Source organism: Misgurnus anguillicaudatus, chromosome 12, assembly GCF_027580225.2.
Source record: "Misgurnus anguillicaudatus chromosome 12, ASM2758022v2, whole genome shotgun sequence".
Classification (NCBI taxonomy): domain Eukaryota; kingdom Metazoa; phylum Chordata; class Actinopteri; order Cypriniformes; family Cobitidae; genus Misgurnus; species Misgurnus anguillicaudatus.
The window spans coordinates 33,731,289-33,755,000 of NC_073348.2; the positions used below are offsets into that span (position 1 = coordinate 33,731,289).

The following is a 23,712-nucleotide window of genomic DNA, read 5'->3' on the forward strand; positions in this document are numbered from 1 at the left end:
GTGTGGTTTCAGGACCAGGCCCCTCAGCTCCACCCACATTCTCCTCTTTGCCCATTTTTGGGTATTTGGAAGTGATGCATGGTGAGGCACTGCCAAGGTAGTGATGACTGGCTCCGCCCACTTTGGGCTTTAAAAATGCTCTTCAGAAACCTACATGTGACGTCACAGACACTACGCCCATGTTTTATACAGTCTATGGTTTGGACAGGTATCATTTTGACACAAACGCTTCACGTTTCACAAACGCGAAAGAAACTTACTAGATTTTAGTAAGATGTTTTATGTGAATGTACCCAAAAAGAGGTAGAATGAAATCTGGATCTACATCGCTAATATGAACGGCAATTTCACACGTCAAAAAAAGCTATCTACTCCACCACAATGCAACAATGCTTTTAAATGAGTTTCACTTCTAACCAAATTGACTCTCATACAATTTATGGCACCGTGACTTGCAGAAGTTCAACTCATGTTTTTTTTTTTTTTTTTTTTTTTTTTTTTTTTTTTTGTAATTCAGTGTTTATTGGTTTTGACAAAGCATATAGAACATTTCGCAGAGTAGAAAGTAGAAATAGAAAGTATTAGACCATTATTATTATCCCTGGCCCTCCCCCCTTCCCTCACCCATCCCTTTGCACTCAGGACTTGAAAGACACAATATAGGATATAAACAACAAAGATCTGTAAGTACATATTTATACACATAAAATGGAATTTAAAACAATATTAATGAAAGTACTACGTAAAAAAAAAAAAAAAAAATTAAACACAATTATACAAATAATATTAATACATTTTATGTGCAGATTATGTATCTAGAATCTCTTTGATTATAGATATCCAATTCTCCCATCTAGACAAAGATACAGGTTTAGCGTGGTGAAACCGTGCAGATGATAATTCCAGATATAGTATGTCTAGTAAAGAATGCAGCCAATGCTTAGATGAAAGGTCGTGAGGTGGTTTCCAGCGTTGAACAAGTAGCTTTTTTGCCGCAGTCAAAGCAGATAGCCAAAACTTTCGCGGATTCTCACTTAGAGGGAATTGAGAGTTGTCATTCAACAGTAAGATAACAGGATCTTTAGGAAAACGAATCCTAGTAACTTTGTATACTACGTCAAGCACCATGTCCCAGAATTGTTGTACGTCAGGACAGTCCCAAAGCATATGCATCAAAGTGTCCAGGCAGCCAGGTCCACAAAAATTGCAAAAAAGTTCAACTCATGTTGTTTTATCTCCCTACAGGGATTGCTGTTTAATCCGACAAAGCCGTTTTCCAGAGGCGCCGGGAGCCAGAGCGCAGACGTGGATTTGATGATCGACTGTTTCGTGTCTTGTTTCAGAATCAACCCGCACAACAATCAGCAATTTAAGGTGTTTATCTCTTCCCACAAAGATTGCATCGTCTGTACGGCGTACACACTTTCTTTCACACTTTCTTTATCTCTGTACGTTCCCAGGTGTGTTTGGCTTCGTCCTCGCCTCCCACTTTCCATTTGGTGCTGGTGAATTCACTGCACAGAATCATCACCAATGTAAGAGCCGATGGTGTCCTTACTTTACCTCAGACAAATAGTGTGTCTTATTCACTCTCATGGTGTCTAAATGTCCTCTGTGTGTCTTTCATCATGTTGTAGTCCCCTCTGGACTGGTGGCCGAAGATCGATACGGTGTACTGTTACTCGGGTGAGCTGCGTCTCATGTTTGCAGAGACTCTGGGGCGAGTCGTCCAGGGATGCAGCAGTCACGCCCCTCTCCGCTTGACACCGGTAAGACGCCCATAATATCCATTTTGTGAATATATCAACACTTTTTTTAGATCTTTTAGTCTTACTTTCTTTCCTCTCTTTTGTTTTGTCAGAGTTTGACGTTTAAGGAGAAAATGAGCAGTTTGAAGTTTAAAGAGAAAGCCACCGATCTGGACATCAGGAGTCACAAGTATCTCCTGCTGGCTTTAGTGAAGCTCATTCACGCAGATCCCAAACTGATGTTATATGTAAGTGAGAAGGTTCAGCTTTCTTTTGCTTGATCAGGGCTCTCACATTTCGTCTTTTTTGTGTATTCAAGAAATGTGTTTGAATCAGAATTCAGGTAAAACAAGTCTGGAGGTCCACAGCAGTACGGCGGAGCTCATCACAGGCCTGATGCAGCTTGTGCCTCTCTCTAACATGGGAGAAATTTCCCAGGAGGCCATGGAGGTAAGACCATTGAAAGCTGTTTACTGTTATGTTGTAATGGTGTGTGCACACCAAAAGAGGTGGTCACACTAAACTTTTCACTCCATTGATCATTGAATCTTGTGCAAAGATATTTGTTGCATACCAAAGTTCAAGTCTGATGACCGCTGACCTGCAAATTCATATGACGGAGATATGTGACCAGTAGAAAACCATCTCTACTAAAAAGAAAATATTTGCATGCTCAAAGTCTAGTGTGACCGCCCTTTTTCTCGCTCTAGGTTACTAGAGAGATTACTTGATTTTTTTTGCATCATATGCGCGAAGGAAAAAAATGCTTTCCTCCATTTTCTGATACAACCGACACGTCAAACCGCACGTGTCAATAAGCCCTCCGCTGTTTGGCTTACATGACAGCATATCACACAAATTTCACGCTTGAGATAAAATAATTTTATAAAGTTATTAAGTATCGCATTCTTGCAACCATTGTCTCGCCCAATTGTATGTAATTTACTCACGCAAATATTTACCGGTTTCAAATTGGGCAATTGTGTCGCCCAATTCACGTAATTTCGCGTCGGTTGGAGTGAATTCATGTTTATTCGCGTTTGGCAATAAATTTGTATGTAATTTCCTCACACAAATAATTAGCATTTTGAAATTGGGCAATTATGTTACCCAATTTGTGTCAGTTTGCGTCACCTGTCATGAATTTATGTCTGTTTGTGTCTTTGCATTGAATTTGTATGTAATTTACTCTCACAGATGATTTGTGTTTTCAAATTGGGCAGTCGCGTCTCCCAGTTCGTGTCATTTCGCATCGCCTGGAGCGAATTCATGTCCATTCGTGTCTTTGCATTGAGTTTGTATGTAATTTACTCACGCAAATAATTAGCATTTTCTACAAAGTTTTTTTTATTGATATTTATATTATAAATCACATTTAAAAATCCCCCAACCCTCACCATCAAGTAGCTAGCGTAGCGTTCATATTGTCAATTAATTCAGATAATTAGCATTTTCAAATTGGGCAATCGCGGCGCTCCATTCGTGTTATTTTGCATCTCCCGGCATGACTTTGTCTATTTGTGTCTTTGCATTGAAGTAATTTATGTATTTGTATGTAATTTACTCACGCAAATAATTAGCATTTTCAAATTGGGCATCATTATTGCCCAATTTGAAAATGCTAATTATTTGCGTGAGTAAATTACATACAAATACATAAATTACGTCAGTTGGCATCGCCTGGCACAAATTCATGTCTATTTGCATCTTTGCATGGAATTTGTATGTAATTTACTCACGCAAATAATTCCCGTTTTCAAATTGAGCAATCATGTCGCCCAATTCAAGTCATTTTGCTTCACCTGGCATGATGTCATGTTTTTTCCCATCTTTGCATTAAATTTGTATGTTCTTTACTCACGCAAATAATTAGCATTTTCAAATTGGGCAATTGTGTCGCCCAATTCGTGTCAGTTTGCATCGCCCGGGGTAAATTCATGTCTATTCGGATCTTTGTATTGAATTTGTATGTAATTTACTCACGCAAATAATTCACGTTTTCAAATTGAGCAATCATGTCGCCCAATTCGCATCATTATGCATCTCCTGGCGTGATTTCTTGTTTATTTGCGTCTTTGCATTAAATTTGTATGTTATTTACTCGCGCAAATAATTAGCATTTTCAAATTGGGCTATCATGATGCCCAATTCGCGTCAGTTGGCATCGCCTGGCACAAATTCATGTCTTCTTGCATCTTTGCATGGAATTTGTATGTAATTTACTCACGCAAATAATTCACGTTTTCAAATTAAGCAATCATGTCGCCCAATTCAAGTCATTTTGCTTCGCCTGTACGATTTCATGTTTATTCGCATCTTTGCATTAAATTTGTATGTTATTTACTAGCGCGAATAATTAGCATTTTAAAATTGGGCAATCATGATGCCCAATTCACGTCAGTTGGCATCGCCTGGCACAAATTCATGTCTATTTGCATCTTGCCATTAAATTTGTATGTAATTTACTCACGCAAATAATTCACATTTTCAAATTAAGCAATCATGTCGCCCAATTCGCATCATTATGCTTCGCCTGTACGATTTCATGTTTATTCGCATCTTTGCATTAAATTTGTATGTTATTTACTTGCGCAAATAATTAGCATTTTCAAATTGGGCAATCATGATGCCCAATTTGCGTCAGTTGGCATCGCCTGGCACAAATTCATGTCTATTTGCATCTTGTAATTAAATTTGTATGTAATTTACTCACCCAAATAATTCACGTTTTCAAATTGAGCAATCATGTCGCCCAATTCGCTTCATTATGCATCTCCTGGCGTGATTTCTTGTTTATTTGCGTCTTTGAATTAAATTTGTATGTTATTTACTCGCGCAAATAATTCGCATTTTCAAATTGGGCAATCATGATGCCCAATTCGCGTCAGTTGGCATCGCCTGGCACAAATTCATGTCTACTTGCATCTTTGCATGGAATTTGTATGTAATTTACTCACGCAAATAATTCACGGTTTCAAATTAAGCAATCATGTCGCCCAATTCAAGTCATTTTGCTTCGCCTGGTGTGATTTCATGTTTATTCGCGTCTTTGCATTACATTTGTATGTTATTTACTTGTGCAAATAATTAGCATTTTCAAATTTGGCAATCATGATGCCCAATTCGCGTCAGTTGGCATCGCCTGGCACAAATTCATGTCTACTTGCATCTTTGCATGGAATTTGTATGTAATTTACTCACGCAAATAATTCACGTTTTCAAATTAAGCAATCATGTCGCCCAATTCAAGTCATTTTGCTTCGCCTGTACGATTTCATGTTTATTCGTATCTTTGCATTAAATTTGTATGTTATTTACTAGCGCGAATAATTAGCATTTTAAAATTGGGCAATCATGATGCCCAATTCACGTCAGTTGGCATCGCCTGGCACAAATTCATGTCTATTTGCATCTTGCCATTAAATTTGTATGTAATTTACTCACGCAAATAATTCACATTTTCAAATTAAGCAATCATGTCGCCCAATTCGCATCATTATGCTTCGCCTGTACGATTTCATGTTTATTCGCATCTTTGCATTAAATTTGTATGTTATTTACTTGCGCAAATAATTAGCATTTTCAAATTGGGCAATCATGATGCCCAATTTGCGTCAGTTGGCATCGCCTGGCACAAATTCATGTCTATTTGCATCTTGTAATTAAATTTGTATGTAATTTACTCACCCAAATAATTCACGTTTTCAAATTGAGCAATCATGTCGCCCAATTCGCTTCATTATGCATCTCCTGGCGTGATTTCTTGTTTATTTGCGTCTTTGAATTAAATTTGTATGTTATTTACTCGCGCAAATAATTCGCATTTTCAAATTGGGCAATCATGATGCCCAATTCGCGTCAGTTGGCATCGCCTGGCACAAATTCATGTCTACTTGCATCTTTGCATGGAATTTGTATGTAATTTACTCACGCAAATAATTCACGTTTTCAAATTAAGCAATCATGTCGCCCAATTCAAGTCATTTTGCTTCGCCTGGTGTGATTTCATGTTTATTCGCGTCTTTGCATTACATTTGTATGTTATTTACTTGTGCAAATAATTAGCATTTTCAAATTGGGCAATCATGATGCCCATTTTGCGTCAGTTGGCATCGCCTGGCACAAATTTATGTCTATTTGCATCTTTGCATGGAATTTGTATGTAATTTACTCACGCAAATAATTCACGTTTTCAAATTGAGCATCGTGTCGCCCAATTCAAGTCATTTTGCTTTGCCTGGCCTGATTTCATGTTTATTCCCATCTTTGCATTAAATTTGTATGTTCTTTACTCATACAAATAATTAGCATTTTCTAATTGGGCAATTGTGTCACCCAATTCGCGTCAGTTTGCATCGCCTGGCGTGAATTCATGCCTATTCGCATCTTGCCATTAAATGTGTATGTAATTTACTCACACAAATAATTCACATTTTCAAATTAAGCAATCATGTCGCCCAATTCGCATCATTATGCTTCGCCTGTACGATTTCATGTTTATTTGCGTCTTTGCATTAAATTTGTATGTTATTTACTTGCGAGAATAATTAGCATTTTCAAATTGGGCAATCATGAAGCCCAATTCGCGTCAGTTGGCATCGCCTGGCACAAATTCATGTCTATTTGCATCTTGCCATTAAATTTGTATGTAATTTACTCACACAAATAATTCACGTTTTCAAATTGAGCAATCATGTCGCCCAATTCAAGTCATTTTGCTTCGCCTGGACGATTTTATGTTTATTCGCATCTTTGCATTAAATTTGTATGTTATTGTTATTTACTTGTGCAAATAATTAGCATTTTCAAATTGTGTAATCATGATGCCCAGTTCGCGTCAGTTGGCATCGCCTGGCACAAATTCATGTCTATTTGCATCTTGTCATTAAATTTGTATGTAATTTACTCACGCAAATAATTCACGTTTTCAAATTAAGCAATCATGTCGCCCAATTCGCATCATTATGCATCGCCCTGGCGTGATTTCATGTTTATTCGCGTCTTTGTATTACATTTGTATGATATTTACTCGCGCAAATAATTAGCATTTTCAAATTGGGCAATCATGATGCCCAATTCGCGTCAGTTGGCATCGCCTGGCACAAATTCATGTCTACTTGCATCTTTGCATGGAATTTGTATGTAATTTACTCGCGCAAAAATTCACGTTTTCAAATTAAGCAATCATGTTGCCCAATTCAAGTCATTTTGCTTCGCCTGGCGGGATTTCATGTTTATTCGCGTCTTTGCATTACATTTGTATGATATTTACTCGCGCAAATAATAAGCATTTTCAAATTGGGCAATCATGATGCCCAATTCGCGTCAGTTGGCATCGCCTGGCACAAATTCATGTCTATTTGCATCTTTGCATGGAATTTGTATGTTATTTACTCACACAAATAATTCACGTTTTCAAATTGAGCAATCATGTCGCCCAATTCAAGTCATTTTGCTTCGCCTGGCTTTGCATTGAATTTCTATGCAATTTACTTACGCAAATATTTACAGTTTTCAAATTGGGCAATCATGTCGCCCAATTGGCGTCAGTTTGCGTCACCCGGCATTAATTTATGTCTCTTCATGCCTTTGCATTTAATTATGTAATTTACTTACGCAAATAATTACAGTTTTTAGGTGTACTATGCACACACTTTAATGGTTACATCATCATTTGGCTCTCAAGTCGGCGGGCCTGTGCTGATTTTGGGTTGGTTTATTGATCAGGATCTGTTTTTCAGGCTCTCTTGGTCCTTCATCAGCCTGACAGCATTGAGCTGTGGAACCCAGATGCTCCCATGGAAACATTTTGGGACATCAGGTAACTCGTCAGACTCAAAACCCACAGGAAGCTGAAGTTCTGTTTGGCTCATTGTTTGTTGTTGGTTCAGTTCTCAGGTCCTGTTCTTCATCTGCAAGAAGCTGTATGGCCATCAGTTGATCAACAGCACAGAGATTCTCAAGTGGCTGCGAGAGATTCTCATCTGCAGGAACAAATTTCTCCTTAGGAACAAGGTGAGATGCCACTATCATTTATTTCTTGTGTAGGATTATGGGTATGATATAAGCTTGACCTTGCTTTCCCAAAGTGAATAAGAAACCGAAGGTAATTTGTGACCCAATGAAATGACGCAAAATTACTTTAAAGGCGTTTCCACAGACTGGGTCACATTTTATATCTTTCGGCATTCTGGTGTTTTTATTTTTTGAAGCCTTTTGTCTTTTGTTCCCCACAGGAACGTGCCACAGCGGGCAGCAACATCGCTATCTGCAGGCAGGCACAGACCAAGCTGGAGGTTTGTCTCTACATGTTCCTGTGGAGTCCAGACATGGAGGCGGTTTTGGTGGCCATGTCTTGTTTCCGTTACCTGTGTGAGGAGGCGGAGATCCGCTGTAGTGCAGAAGACATCCCTGTTCAGTCACTCCTGGCCAATTACAACACCTTCATGGAGTTTGCGTCTATCAGTAACATGATGATTACAGGTTTGTCTGATGAACCAGTCAGTATGTTATTTAAAAAAAAATATTGTCAGGGAGGTTTTTTTTGTACCACAGGACGAACTTCCCTGTTTAAACAGAAGCCTTATACACGCTGCATGACCGTTTGGTTTGCCACTAGAGGGCAGTACATAGCTTTTCTATTTGATGTGTTACCCACAAATACTTGTCCTCTTTTATTCCCCCAGGCCGTTCGGCTCTGCAAAAAAGAGTGATGGCTTTGCTTCGGAGGATTGAACTGCCCACCCCTGGAAACACAGAGGTCAGAGGTCACGCATTCACCCACACCTGCTGCCATTGAAAAGGCATAAGGTGTGTTCAATTCATGTGGTGCCAGGCATATGACATCAAAGAGCGATTGAAGCGTAGACCGCTCTTATCATATGCCATCAAAGTGCGGTGCCACATGAAGTCGAACACACCAAACACTCATTAAAAACATCTCACTTCCTGTCTTCATTCAGAATAGAGAAGAGCCGATTTGCATTGGTTTGATTTGGTGCTAAGTCATATTTATCGGAACTGCTTTGCATTTGGTACTGGCACCTTATGCAAATTCTTGATTTGTTTTCCGTACGTGATTGGATTGTATAGTTCACTGAAGCATTAAAACTTAATCCACAGTTTGTTGACTAATTTAAGGCGAGTGATTTTAACTGCTTCTGTGCTCTTTACAGGCATGGGAGGACACACATGCTAAGTGGGAGCATGCAACCAAATTAATTTTAAGCCACCCGAAAACCAAACTGGAAGACAGTCAGGTTAGAAACAACCGTAACCTTTACTTTCAGATGGTCGAACAGTGAAACAACCACAATACACATAATGTAAAGATCATTCTGTGAAAATATATAACCTTATAAGCATTTTTGTCATGTAGATAAACTCTGTGTCTGGACTTTCAGGAATGGGTCAACATGACGGGCTTCTTGTGTGCGCTGGGCGGTGTGTGCTTGCAGAGGAACATGTCCGTTCTCTCCACTTACAGTCCTCCTATGGGCACCTTGAACGATCGCAAGGGCTCCATGGTGTCCATGGCCTCGTGCGAAGGGAACCCGGAGACGCCCCTGAGCAGGTTTCTGGACCGCCTGCTGTCGCTGATGGTGTGCAGTCACGAGAAGGGCCATCAGATCCGCACTAACATTAAAGACCTGGTGGGGCTGGAGCTCAGTCCGGCTTTGTACCCGATGCTCTTCAACAAACTCAAAAACAGCATCGGCAGATTCTTCGATGCACAGGGGCCGGTAATTCAACACACTTTTTTTCATTTTTATATAGGATTAAAGACTTGGGTCTTGTTTTTGTCAATTTAATTGTAAGTTTTGTATAGCCTTAGAGGTCACCTAATATGGCAATTTTTTTAAATGTAATATTAGTCTTTGGTGGCACCAGAATGTGCATATTAAGTTTTAGGTCCAAATGCCCTATAGATAATTTATTATACTACACTCACCTAAAGGATTATTAGCAACACCTGTTTAATTTTTCATTAATGCAATTATCTAATCAACCGATCACATGGCAGTTGCTTCAATGCATTTAGGGGTGTGGCCCTGGTCAAGTCTCCTGAACTCCAAACTGACTGTCAGAATGGGAAAGAAAGGTGATTTAAGCATTTTTGAGCGTGGCATGGTTGTTGGTGCCAGACGAGTATTTCACAATCTGCTCAGTTACTGTGATTTTCACGCACAACCATTTCTAGGGTTTACAAAGAATGTTGTGAAAAGGGAAAAACATCCAGTATGCGGCAGTCCTGTTTATGCTAGAGGTCAGAGGAGAATGGGTCGACTGATTCAAGCTGATAGAAGAGCAACTTTGACTGAAATAACCACTCGTTACAACTGAGGTATGCAGCAAAGCATTTGTGAAGCCACAACACGCACACAACCTTGAGGCGGATGAGCTACAATAGAAGAAGACCCCACCGGGTACCACTCATCTCCACTACAAATAGAAAAAAGAGGCTACAATTTGCAGGAGCTCACCAAAATTATAAAAATGTTGCCAGGTCTGTTGAGTCTCGATTTCTGTTGAGACATTCAGATGGTAGAGTCAGAATTTGTAGTAAACAGAATGAGAACATGGATCCATCATGCCTTGTTACCAATGTGCAGGCTGGTGGTGGTGGTGTAATGGTGGGGGGCATGTTTTCTTGGCACACTTTAGGCCCCTTAGTGCCAATTGGGCATCGTTTAAATGCCACGGCCTGCCTGAGCATTGTTTCTGACCATATCCATCACTTAATGACCACCATGTACTCATCCTCTGATGGGTACTTCCTGCAGGATAATACACCATGTCACAAAGCTCGAATCATTTCAAATTAGTTTCTTGAACATGACAATGAGTTCACTGTACTTAAATGGCCACCACAGTCACCAGATCTCAACCCAATAGATCATCTTTGGGATGTGGTGGAACGGGAGCTTCGTGTCCTGGATGTACATCCCACAAATCTCCATCAACTGCAAGATGCTATCCTATCAATAAGGGCCAACATTTCTAAAGAATGTGTTTAGCACCTTGTTGAATCAATGCCATGTAGAATTAAGGCAGTTCTGAAGGCGAAAGAGGGTCAAACACAGTATTAGTATGGTGTTCCTAATAATCCTTTAGGTGAGTGAATATTTAAAAGGCCCATAAAAATTGAATTTCTCATATTATGGGACCTTAAATGTTGCTATCATGAATCTTAAATCTGTTCCTGAATGTCTTCAGGTGCCAATTAATGATACCAACACACAGTTCGTAGAGCAGACCATCACAATCATGAAGAACCTTCTAGATAACCACACAGAAGGCAGTGCAGAGCACCTGGGTCAAGTCAGCATCGAGACCATGATGCTCAACCTGGTCAGGTACTTGTTGGTTTTTGTTTTCTCATGATCAGTAACGCTTCCAAATGCAATAATGGGCGCTTGCAAAAAATGTGCTTGCAAATGTTTACATGCAACCATTTTAACTCCTTCAGACCCTGCGTCCACTGGAATGGACATCACATGTTTTGTGGTTCAAACCAATAAAAATGCTGATCAACCAATCAAAATAAGCCAGAGTGATTAAACACCTGAAAAATCTGGTCTGAAGGGTTTAACTTAAAAAACAAAAAAAACTTTTTTATTTGTTTTGGCCATTCAAATTTTACGTCAACAGCATTTTGGTGGCATGAAAATGCAAACTTTTGCAAGTTTCTGAATAGGGCAGTGCGAATATATTGAAGAAAATCGATTTAAATTACTTAAAAATTATATAACCAACATATGAAGAGCTCAGATGCCACAGCCACTTCAAATCCGCTTAATCCCGACCTTAGGAAAAGTGAACGGCCATGTTTTACTAGCTGCATTTATTTTAAAGGGGGATATTACATAATACTTTTTTAAGATATGTCAAATAAATCATTGGTGTCCCCAGAGTACATATGTGAAGTTCTAGCTCAAAATACCATACAGGTTTTTTTTTAGGTGTGAGCAAAAATTAGCTGTTTTGGGTGTGTCCTTTTAAATGCAAATTAGTTGATTTCTACACTAAAAGACAGTGCCGTGGTTGGAAATTGCAGATTAAGGGGCGGTATTATCCCCTTCTGACATCACAAGGGGAGCCAAATTTCAATGACCTACTTTTGCACACGCTTGCATAAAATGGTTTACCAAAACTAAGTTACTGGGTTGATCTTTTTCACATTTTCTAGGTTGATAGAAACATTTAAACATGGAAAAAATCTAAAATTTATGTCCCTTTTAAAGATTTGCGCAAAACTTTTACGTTATTTTTGTCCTCCAAAAACTGAAGTCGTTTTCATTAAACCGGTGTTATGCAAAAAAACGTACTATTGTTGTCTCACGATAAGTCATTCCAAAAAAACATGGCGACAAGTGTGTTCGACGTCCTACTGCGCCATTCATATCGACATGCGTATGACATCAAAATACAGCGAGAGCGACTCAAAAGCAACAGAACAGTTTTCACTTTACCCAAGTGCAAAAAATTATTTTCGATTATATATGGGATTTTATGTGCAATTGTCGGTTTCTCATTGCACGCATTTTCAATTCGCTATTTCAGTTTGCGAATTTGAAGGGTAATGGAAAAGCAGCTACTGTTGAATAAAACAATTCAGACATTTTAACAATGTTAACAAACAAACAAAGATAAATATACCTACAATACGCAATTGCACACATACCCATATCCCAACAAACATCCACATTCCAGATACTGCATCGACCTAATACTTTGACCATACGTTACTTTTTGAAGTATTAAAATTAAATTTATTTTAAACCATTGCGATATTTTAATGGATTGCGCACACCTAAATGATGCCATTATCGCCTTTGTGTAAACCTCTGTATAAACCTATATTACGAGTTCAGACACGGTGTGACATCGCCAGCTACTGGTCGGACATGCATAATATCATGTTTTGAGTAGTTTTTGTGGATGCATATGAACAGGAATCTGTTTCACGACGTTGTTGTATGTACGTGAAAAAGCGCAAAGTAGCTTTTCCTATTTTCCAACTAATACCTAAAACACACAATTCACACCTTCAATAGCATTACAAACAATGTGCAACAAGAGACATGCATGTTTTAAAAGACAAATTCTGAAAGTCGTGAACATTTCCAACAGAAATCATATTAAATTATATATCGTTTTTCTTTCTCAACAAATGGTTCGTGTTGGTATGTTGGCAGGTATGTGCGGATCTTGGGCAACATGGTCCTCGCCATTCAGATTAAAACCAAACTGTGCCAGCTGGTGGAAGTCATGATGAAACGTAGAGATGACCTGTCTTTCTGCCAGGAGATGAAGTTCAGGTGAGAGGAAACTCGCGGTCATGTTGTTTATTTGACAGTCAGATTAGCCTCTGTTGACCTCATGAGATGTCTTGGATCTGTGTGTGTCTTAGGAACAAGATGGTGGAGTATTTGACAGACTGGGTGATGGGAACGTCTAACCAAGCGGCTGATGATGACGTCAAGTGTCTTACCAGGTAAAACCCTTTTGAAACCTCGGACCATTTATGGAAACAAACCTGGAGACTTCTTTGAAGTGGTGGTGATTCAGAAAGACTGTCAAGTTGTAGGAACACTCAGTACCTTCTTTGTTTATTAATTTACCGATTGCTTCTGGCACTTGGCTGCAGAGTTCATACTCACTTCTAATGCAAATAGCTTGGCCAATCATAACACAGGATGGGATGATTTCCATCTTGAATGTCTTCATTAAGATGTAGACTGGTTCGCACTGCTTTAACAAACACGTGCATGTGGGCCACTGTTTTTTAAAGACTGTAAAGCATTGTGTTTAGGGTTTCAATCCCAGGGAACACATATACTGATAAAAAAAGTATCTTAAAGCTCTCGATAAAAGTCGCTTTCTGCCAAATAAACAAATGTTTAATTGACAGGGATCTGGACCAGGCCAGCATGGAGGCGGTGGTGTCTCTGTTGGCCGGACTCCCCCTGCAACCAGAGGAGGGTGATGGTGTGGAGCTGATGGAGGCCAAATCTCAGCTGTTTCTCAAGTAATGCCCTAATATCCCATATCAAATGTCATATTAACGGGATAGTTCACCCAAAAATGTCTTAATTTTCTCATCCTCATGTTGTTAAAACTTTTTTTGATGAACACAAAAGAAGATATGAGGAGTTTGGTTCCAAAACGCAATTAATCCATTTTGACTAATTTTGGAAAAACGTGTTTTCTTTACCAAGAAAGTGACAAGATGAAAAACACTATTTTCTGTTACCAACTTTTACATAGCATCTTTTGTGTGTATTCAACCCGCCGCCATTGGTGTTTACAATGCGTGAAATGGTGCACTGTGATTGGTTGAGCGGATTTATTGCATTCTGCAGAAAAGGAGGACTGGCGTTTATAGCGTTTTGGAAAAAAGGAGAAATGATGACAGAATAACACGGCGGATATCGGATTTTGCGTAAAATTAAGAATTTACTTTTAATACTGACCTGATACAATACTGATTTTGGCGATTAACCACTTTTTTTAAAAAAGGCGTTTATCGCGTTTTGGAACCAAACTCTTCATATTTTAAATAGTGATGGTGAGCACACAGCTGTGGGTAACCATTGACTTCCATAGTAGGATAAACAAATACTATAGTAGCATTGTGATAAATGATAAAGAAGGTATTTTGATCAATGATGGTAAGCACACAGATGGTATCTATTCAATTAAATGTTAATTGTTTTTCATACTATTGAAGTCAATGGTTACCAACAGCTGTGTGCTTACCATCATTTATCAAAATATCTTCTTTTGCGTTAATCAGAAAAAATAAATTAATTCAGGTTTAGAACAACATGAGGATGCGTAAATGATGACATTCATGATTTTCATTTTGGGGTGAACTATCCCTTAAACCCATAATTTGGTTATTAGTCATCACTATGCCCCCTGTTGGCCTCTGCAGGTACTTCACTCTCTTCATGAACCTGCTAAACGACTGCAGTGAAGTGGAGGACGAGGGTCAGCAGGTGACCGGGCGAAAGCGAGGGATGTCTAGACGTCTGGCATCATTACGGCACTGTACCGTTCTGGCCATGTCCAACCTTCTCAATGCCAATGTGGACAGCGGCCTAATGCATTCCATCGGTGAGTATTAAGGCGATTTATGCAAACCTTTTAAACTAACAGCTTATTTTTATTAACCAGTAAACCAAAACCAATGCACACACAAACCATTAAACCAACACCTGCGGTGTACACAGACCAGAAAATATGTAACATATTCATGTTCATACAAATCAATGAGTTTACATTCACAAACCACTAAACAAACTTCACAAGTATACACAGGTAAAATCACAAACCACTAAACAAAAGACTTTGGGCACGTAGCCTCTAAACAAACACCTTTGCATTTATGAACCTTTAAATAAACACATTTACACAAACAAGGAACCCTGTGAATCTCGACACAATACAGGAAGTTGTGCTTGGTGTGTGCTAGCAACACAGTCATGGGAATGCATTTAAAGGAATAGTCAATTTCTTAAAAGAAAAATCCAGATAATTTACTCACCACCATGTCATCCAAAATGTTGATGTCTTTCTTTGTTCAGTCGAGAAGAAATTATGTTTTTTGAGGAAAACATTGCAGGATTTTTCTCATTTTAATGGACTTTAATGGAAACCAACACTTAACTCAACACGTAACAGTTTTTTCAACGGAGTTTCAAAGGACTATAAATAACACACTCGTAAACACTGGGGCGGAGTTTCGCGTTCGTCCTCTGTGACCTCTTGACGTGATGACGTATTGCGTGAGGTCATGCTGACGCTTTCAGGACCGGAGGAATATGAGAAGTTGTCGTTTAAAAGTGCATATCTTTTATTTTTCTTGTAAAAAATGACAATCGTTTCGCTAGATAAGACCCTAATGCCTCATTTGGGATCGTTTAGAGTCCTTTGAAACTCCGTTGAAAACACGTTACGTGTTGAGTTAAGTGTTGGTGCCCCTTAAAGTCCATTAAAATGAGAAAAATCCTGCAATGTTTTCCTCAAAAAACATAATTTCTTCTGGACAAAGAAAGACATCAACATTTTGGATGACATGGTGGTGAGTAAATTATCTGGATTTTTCTTTTAAGAAAATGGACTATTCCTTTAAGTGTAAAATGTATGGCATATATGCTCTGTAAGTTGCATTGGATAAAAGCATCTGCCTATTGCATCTATGTAAATGTAATGAATAAATAACTTTTTAGGTTTTGTACATACATAAAAACCTCAAAGTAAAACCTGATATGTTTGGCAGTAATGAATTAAAGTAGCCCAATTCCACAAGAAACCTGGCAACTTCTATGCCAGGGAACACAAATACTGATAAAATATATACTTTGTAATGCGTTGGATAAAAATGTAATGTTATGTAATTGTAATGTAATCTTCTGCTGTGCTCTGGCAGGGCTGGGGTATCATAAGGACCTGCAGACCCGAGCCACTTTTATGGAGGTCCTCACCAAGATCTTACAGCAGGGGACTGAGTTTGACACGCTGGCTGAAACCGCATTGGCCGATCGTTTTGAGAGGCTTGTCGAACTCGTCACAATGATGGGGGATCAGGGCGAGTTACCCATCGCCATGGCACTGGCCAATGTGGTGCCCTGTTCCCAGTGGGTGGGTACATTTATACAAATTTTGTTTCAAAACGCGATAAACGCCATTTAAACTAAATTTAGTTATCGTCAAAATAAGTATTGTATCAGGTTAGTATTAAAAAGTCAGCTCTTAATTTAACGCAAAATCCAATATCCGCCATGCTATTTTGTCATCTTTTCTCAAAATGTGATAAACGCCGGTCCTCCTTCTCTGCATAATGCAATAAATCCGCTCAACCAATCACAGCGCACCATTCCACGCACTGTAAACAACAATGGCGGCGCTTTGAATACACACTGAATCCTAGTTTTCCTCATCTATTTTGTACTTCATGATCAACAAACAAACAAAATAATACTTTTGATGGCATTGATAAACCTGTGATGGTTTTCTGTGGCGGATAAGAAACGTAAGCCATCAAAATCTAGTAATTTACGCGAGAGGCACTCGGGTGAAGGAAAAATGCTGGCTGTTGCTTGTTCTACTGACAGCATCCAGCTTCTCTTATGAAAAACGTTACATTATTTTACTCGAAGTAAACGAAAAAGGACCAAAATATTTTAGAGCTGATCGCTGTCAAAAAAGTTCAGCGACGACGTCCCAAGAATGACAGTGTTCTTAATATGACAAAGTAAGTGTTTTGATTAATGCCATTAATGTTTAATCTAAGTGAATATAAAATGGAAAAGATGAGTGCACATTTATATATTGATTCAATAGATTTATAACATTGTAAAAAAAAAACTTGTCATGGATTTATAGCATTTTGTGGAAAAAATAATCAGTTTTATAATAAATCTTTGAAAATCAAATTATGGATTTGAATTTTTTATGTTATTATTACCTAAAGATGCTATGTGAAAGTATGTAACAGAAAATAGTGTTTTTCATCTTGTCACTTTCTTGGTATAGAAAACATGTTTTTATCCAAATTAGTCAAAATGGATTTTTTGCGTTTTGGAACCAAACTCCTCATATATTGTTAAAAGATTTAATTCAGCCCTAAAGTAACAAAACTAAGTGTTTGTGACATTAATGATCTGTAATCGACCCTTGTGGGTTTTTTTCAGGATGAGCTGGCTCGTGTCCTGGTGAGTCTCTTTGATTCGAGACATCTGTTATATCAGCTCCTGTGGAACATGTTCTCTAAAGAGGTGGAGTTGGCGGATTCCATGCAGACTTTATTCCGGGGAAACAGCCTGGCCAGTAAAATCATGACTTTCTGTTTCAAGGTATCTTTCTGCACTGGCTGAAGTTAAATACACAATCACGTAAACAGGCAAATGATCAGAACAAGCTTGAATTTGTTAAGCATTACAAGTGGAAACCTCTCCCTACAGGTGTATGGTGCTACGTATCTCCAGAAGTTATTGGAGCCTTTGCTCAGGGGCGTCATCACGGGATCCGAATGGCAGATGATAAGCTTTGAGGTGGATCCTACGAGGTACTTATCCAATTGACCCTGAAAATGTCACCTGTCCTGAAACACAGATTGTAGAGTCTGTGAAATGGTTATGGGCTTGTTAAAGGGATATTTCACCCAAAAATGAAAAAAATAGTCATAAATGACCCTCATGTCGTTGCAAAGTCGTAAGACCTCCGTTCATCCTCGAAACAGTTTAAGATGTTTTAGATTTAGTCCGAGAGCTTGTTGACCCTTCATTGAAAATGTATGTATGGTATACTGTCCATGTCCAGAAAGGTAATAAAAACATCATCAAAGTAGTCCATGTGACATCAGTGGGTCAGTTAGAATGTATTGAAGCATCGAAAATACATTTTGGTCCAAAAATTACAACTTTATTCAGCATTGTCTTCTCTTCCGGTTTGGTTACAATGCAACTTCAAAGGGCTCTAAACGATCCCAACCGAAGCATAAGGGACATATCTAACTAACCGATTGTCATTTTTGCCAAAGAAATAAAAAGATGTACTTTAAACCACAACTTTTCTTCTCGCACTAACTGTGTGACACGCCAGCGCGACCTCACGTAATATGTAATCACGTCGAAAGGTACTCTTTCTCCACATTTGTAAACACTGGAGCGATAGTTTCACATATGTCATGCGTGACCTTTCAATATGATTGCGTAATATGTAAGGTCATGCTGGTGCATCACATGGCTGGTGCAAAACAAGAAGTTGTGGTTTAAAAGTACATAATTTTTATTTTCTTTTGGCAAAAATGACCGGGTGATTCTCACGAAAACTTGGTTTTAAAAATGTCAAGCATGAAAATGTAAAAATTGCTTAAATTTACTTTTTTTCCCACCACACATTGAAAAACAAAGTCTGGAGTAAATGGGAACATTAATTTAAAAACTTTTACTTATCATTTAACACTTTTTGTAACATAATTAAAAAAACTAGTCCTAAAAAATCTCATTACCGCAACAGTCAGAAAACATCAACACTGGCATATTTTCAAAATGACATGACAAACCTGAAAGAACATAATTTGGAGATTCTGCACATGCATTTAAAATCAAAGTATTATGCTTCTATTAATTAAATTAACATTTAATAAGCATCTGTTGCGGTAATGATAATCAAAATGTCGTGTAAGCATTCTGACAAGACAATATTTCAAATTAACTGTAAAAAAATGATCTTACCTGGTAGCCATCTTGAAGTAACTGGTCCATGTGCTTGGTCACTCAAAATCAAACTTTATTAAAATTCTGTATGTGTGCTTAAACTGTTCTCAAAAAGTGTTGCGGAGGATGAGAACATCAGGCATGGACACATCATTTTCCTAATTTTTCTTCATTATTATTATACATGAATATTCAGTAAATATTTTTTCTGTCATCTAAAGTAGTCTAGCAAAACATCCAGTTATTTTTTTCTTAATATTTTTGTGTTAATTTGATTAAATTACAACATAACGCATGTTCATACACAGCTGGACACATTGTGGTAATGAGATTTTCAGCAGAAAATTAGATAAAATTTCCAATTATAAATTCTTATGTTGAAATCACACATTGTGCAAGGTAGAACACAGTATTGTGTTAATTCTGATGCTTTTTAATGTTACTATATTACACATTTTAAAGCTAAAATCATTAGTGCCGTGGTGTTTCAATGGTTTCGTGAGAATCACCCGTCCATTGTTTCCCTAGATAAGGCCCTTATATCTCGGTTGGGATTGTTTAGAGCCCTTGAAGCTGCTTTGAATAAAATGTTCCCTCAAATGTGTGATATGAATAAATCGTGCTCATAAACGTCTTGTTTAAATAATATCCTCTATTGAAATAAGAGAATCCTTAAGTGAAGCATTTGTGAAGAGGCTTTGTAGTGTATCACCATTATTCTGTAACATAAGGATAAATGACTTCTGATTCAGAGGACTTGTTCAGTGAAAGTGTGGCCTGCTAGTAAATTATCTTCTATTTTCAGCATAAATCTAAATGGGATTTATATTGAGAGCAAACTAACTATTATGCGTTCTTTGAAAAAGTCACAATGTTCTGTATATAATGTACAATATCTCATTTTCGAAAACAAGACGAAAGTGATTTTGAACCGCGTATGAGATGTTCATCTTCGGCTTGCAGATGATTGAGTTATTTCTGCAGGCTGGAAACCGGTGAGAACCTGGAGGAGAACCAGCGCAATCTGCTACGGATGGCAGATCGCTTCTTTCAAGCCATAATCGGTTCGTCCGGCGAATTTCCTCCTCAGCTTCGCAGCGTCTGCCATTGCCTCTTTCAGGTGAGTTGGATTGAACCTGCACAGGTGCACTTTAGATTTCATTCGGTCTGTTCCTGTTTACACGTGTCCACGTTTTCTGTGGAAATGTTCATATGTTATGTCAAATATGCAGTTTATGATACTTAGGAAATATATCTTTAGAATTGGTTTATGTCAAACACCCTAGACCACAAAATCAGTCTTCGAGGATTAATCCATTTTCTTAAAAAAAAATCCAGATAATTTACTCACCACCATGTCATTCAAAATGTTCATGTCTTTCTTTGTTCAGTCGAGAAGAAATTATGTTTTTTGAGGAAAATATCCCAGGATTTTTCTCATTTTAATGGACTTCAATGGACCCCAACACTTAACAGTTTTAATGCAGTTTAAAATTGCAGTTTCAAAGGACTCTAAACGATCTCAAATGTGGCATAAGGGTCTTATCTAGCGAGAATAAAACATATGCACTTTTAAACCACAACTTCTTGTCTTCCTGTGTGACGAGCCAGTGCGACCTCACGTAATTGCGTAATGACGTTGACAGGTCATGTGTTACATATATGAAACGCACATTTGCAGACCATTTTAAGCAATAAACTGACACAAAAACATTAATTATTATCATTTGACATACAACAACGTTGGAGCGGTCCTCTTTCTTCACACTTGTAAACACTGGGGCGTAGTTTCAATACGTCATCGGAGGAAGATGAGAAGTTGTGGTTTAAAAGTGCATATTTTTTATTTTTCTTGCCAAAAATGACAATCGTTTCACTAGAAAAGACCCTTATGCCACATTTGAGATCGTTTAAAGTCCTTTGAAACTGCAATTTTAAACTGCATTAAAACTGTTAAGTGTTGGGGTCCATTAAAGTCCATTAAAATGAGAAAAATCCTGGAATGTTTTCCTAAAAAAAACATAATTTCTTCTCGACTGAACAAAGAAAGACATCAACATTTTGGATGAAATGGTGGTGAGTAAATTATCTGGATTTTTTTAAGAAAATTGACTAATCCTTTAAGTCGCACGGCTATATTTGTAGCAATAACCAACAATACATTGTCTGATTTTTTTATGCCAAAAATCATTAGTATATCAAGTAAAGATTATGTTCCGTGATGATATTTTGTATATTTCCTACCTTAAATATATATAAAAAATATTTATCATTAGTGATATGTATTAATTTGCACAACTTTAAATGCGATTTTATCAATATTTTTATTTTTTTGCAGCCTCTGATTTAAAGGTGTAGTGTGTAAATTTTATAAGGATCTCTTGACAGAAATGCAATATAAAATACATAACTATATTATCGGTGGTGTATAAAGACCTTTCATAATGAACTGTTATGTTTTTATTACCTTAGAATGGGACGTTTTTATCTACATACACAGAGGGTCCCCTTACATGGAAGTCGCCATTTTGTTTCTACAAAAGCCCTTAACGGACAAACTTATTTTACTAAGTTGTCTCCAACGATGATATGGTTGTCGTGGCGGCTACCGTAACTTCTCTATCCGTTTCAGTGAACGGTGGACTGAAACGTTTGTTGCAATTTGGAACCTCACCACTAGATGTACTAAAATTTACACACTGCACCTTTAAATACTGTAGTTGTATATCGGCCAAAAATTGTCCTATTCTAACAAACATACATCATACATCAATGGAAAGCTTATTTATTCAGCTTTCAGATGATGTATTAAAAAAATTACGCATATGACGTTTTTGGGTCCAGTCACTATGTGCGTTGAGAATTCCTCTGTGGAATTTTGAATTTTCCGACTTTCTGTAGAATTGTGCATATTCCTGATTAAATCAGTTGCTTGAGTTTAGCTTGTGTCGTGACATGTTTGTGATCATTTCTGTCCTGTAGGCCACTTGTCATTCTCTCCTGTCTAAAGCGTCTGTCAAAGACAGAAAGGAAGTGAGAAAAGCAGTAAGTGTGTAAATGACGGACAAATCTGCTTCCTGTCCCGAACGCTTCATTAATCTGAGACTTATTTCTCAGTACTGTCATTACATTAAATCACACTAATTTTCTGACTTCCGGCAAGCTAAAGCTTTTCACTGAAAACCCTTTTAACATCGGCACCTGGAAAACAGCAAAGCCTTGACTTCCTCTTTGCATGAGCTCTCAGTTTAGAGAGCTGCTGGTTTTATAACTAAGGGCTGGTGCATTGAAGGCATTGAATGTAGTGGTGTATTGTGGGTAATGCAGTTTTATATAGGACTAGAATGGTTTCACGCTCAAACTCCAATTCTGAGTATTTTAAAAACTCTGCTTTTCCTTTCCTTCTGTAACAACACTCTTAAATGTTTCCACTTTCACCGTTTAACAGCTTTATAAAGCTTTCTGCATTTAAAACCCTGGTGCCATTTCATTCAGTAAATCTTCACACAGCAATAGTTTTTATTTTCTTTGTAAAACCAAATGTCTGGGTGTAGACAATCGTATGCAATGACCAAAGCTAGCTATGTGACTGTGTGCTATAGCATACAATAGCTTTTGGTGTCATTTAAACTTTTAAAGGAAAACGCCACCATTTTTCAATATTTTACTATGTTTTTACCTCAGCTTAGACGAATAATTACATACCTTTTTTTTCAATACGTGCATTTAATCTTTGCACAGCGCGTCATGAATGTGTTAGCATTTAGCCTAGCCCCATTCATTCCTTAGGATCCAAACAGGGATGAATTTAGAAGCCACCAAACACTTCCATGTTTTCCCTATTTAAAGCATGAGTAATTACACAAGTAAGTATGGGGGCACAAAATAAAACATGGAAGTGTTTGGTGGCTTCTAAAGCATCCCTCTTTGGATCCTAAGGAATGAATGGGGCTAGGCTAAATGCTAACACATTCATGACGTGCTGTAGAAAGATTAAGTGCACACATTGAATAAAGATAGGTTTGTATTAATTTGTCTAAGTTGCTGTAAAAACTTATCAAATATTTAACAAACTGTGGTGTTTTCCTTTAATTCTGGTTTGGAACTGTCCAATGAAATGGCACCACATTCCTCAGCCATAAAACCTACTGTATCTTACACCTTCGGCTCTTAATGGTTTCAGGTGGTGAGTCAACGTTTTCCTCAAAACAGTATTGGAGCTGTAGGTAGCGCCATGTTTTTGCGGTTCGTCAACCCAGCGATAGTCTCTCCGTACGAAGCTGGGATTCTCGACAAGAAGCCTTCACCCAGGATAGAGAGAGGTCTTAAACTTGTGTCAAAGATTCTGCAAAGTATCGCCAACCATGTCTTGTTCACGAAAGAGGAGCACATGAGGCCTTTTAATGACTTTGTGAAGAGTAATTCTGATGCGGCTCGAAGGTAAGAAAGCAGCGATGCTCTGTATATCTTCCTAAAGTGGATTTTGTAACCAACAATGCTATATTTTGGGGTTTATCTGCAGGTTTTTCTTGGACATTGCTTCTGACTGCCCAGCGAGTGACTCTCTCAACCACAGTCTGTCCTTTATTAGTGATGGCAATGTGTTGGCCCTACACAGGCTACTGTGGATCAACCAAGAGAAAATTGGCCAGTATTTGTCCAGTAACAGGTGTGTGGTCCTTACTCTTAACAGGTACCCTGATTGTAAACGCATGTGTGTTGATGGGTTAACAAAG

General features: G+C 38.1%; 1 protein-coding gene across 1 annotated transcript in view; it reads left to right on the forward strand.

The window, feature by feature from the left end:
- Window positions 1-23,712, forward strand: part of nf1b (neurofibromin 1b) — an 85,820-nt gene that overhangs the window by 13,608 nt on the left and 48,500 nt on the right. The window contains exons 10-32 of the mRNA XM_055207929.2: window positions 1,246-1,374; window positions 1,461-1,535; window positions 1,638-1,769; window positions 1,862-1,996; window positions 2,085-2,198; window positions 7,490-7,569; window positions 7,640-7,763; window positions 7,985-8,231; window positions 8,435-8,508; window positions 8,924-9,007; window positions 9,152-9,490; window positions 10,965-11,104; window positions 12,947-13,069; window positions 13,162-13,245; window positions 13,663-13,779; window positions 14,689-14,870; window positions 16,186-16,397; window positions 17,450-17,611; window positions 17,720-17,823; window positions 19,961-20,096; window positions 21,959-22,021; window positions 23,160-23,416; window positions 23,499-23,645. Coding sequence (XP_055063904.2) covers window positions 1,246-1,374; window positions 1,461-1,535; window positions 1,638-1,769; window positions 1,862-1,996; window positions 2,085-2,198; window positions 7,490-7,569; window positions 7,640-7,763; window positions 7,985-8,231; window positions 8,435-8,508; window positions 8,924-9,007; window positions 9,152-9,490; window positions 10,965-11,104; window positions 12,947-13,069; window positions 13,162-13,245; window positions 13,663-13,779; window positions 14,689-14,870; window positions 16,186-16,397; window positions 17,450-17,611; window positions 17,720-17,823; window positions 19,961-20,096; window positions 21,959-22,021; window positions 23,160-23,416; window positions 23,499-23,645 — 3,260 coding nt within the window. The remainder of the gene's footprint in view (window positions 1-1,245; window positions 1,375-1,460; window positions 1,536-1,637; window positions 1,770-1,861; window positions 1,997-2,084; window positions 2,199-7,489; window positions 7,570-7,639; window positions 7,764-7,984; window positions 8,232-8,434; window positions 8,509-8,923; window positions 9,008-9,151; window positions 9,491-10,964; window positions 11,105-12,946; window positions 13,070-13,161; window positions 13,246-13,662; window positions 13,780-14,688; window positions 14,871-16,185; window positions 16,398-17,449; window positions 17,612-17,719; window positions 17,824-19,960; window positions 20,097-21,958; window positions 22,022-23,159; window positions 23,417-23,498; window positions 23,646-23,712) is intronic.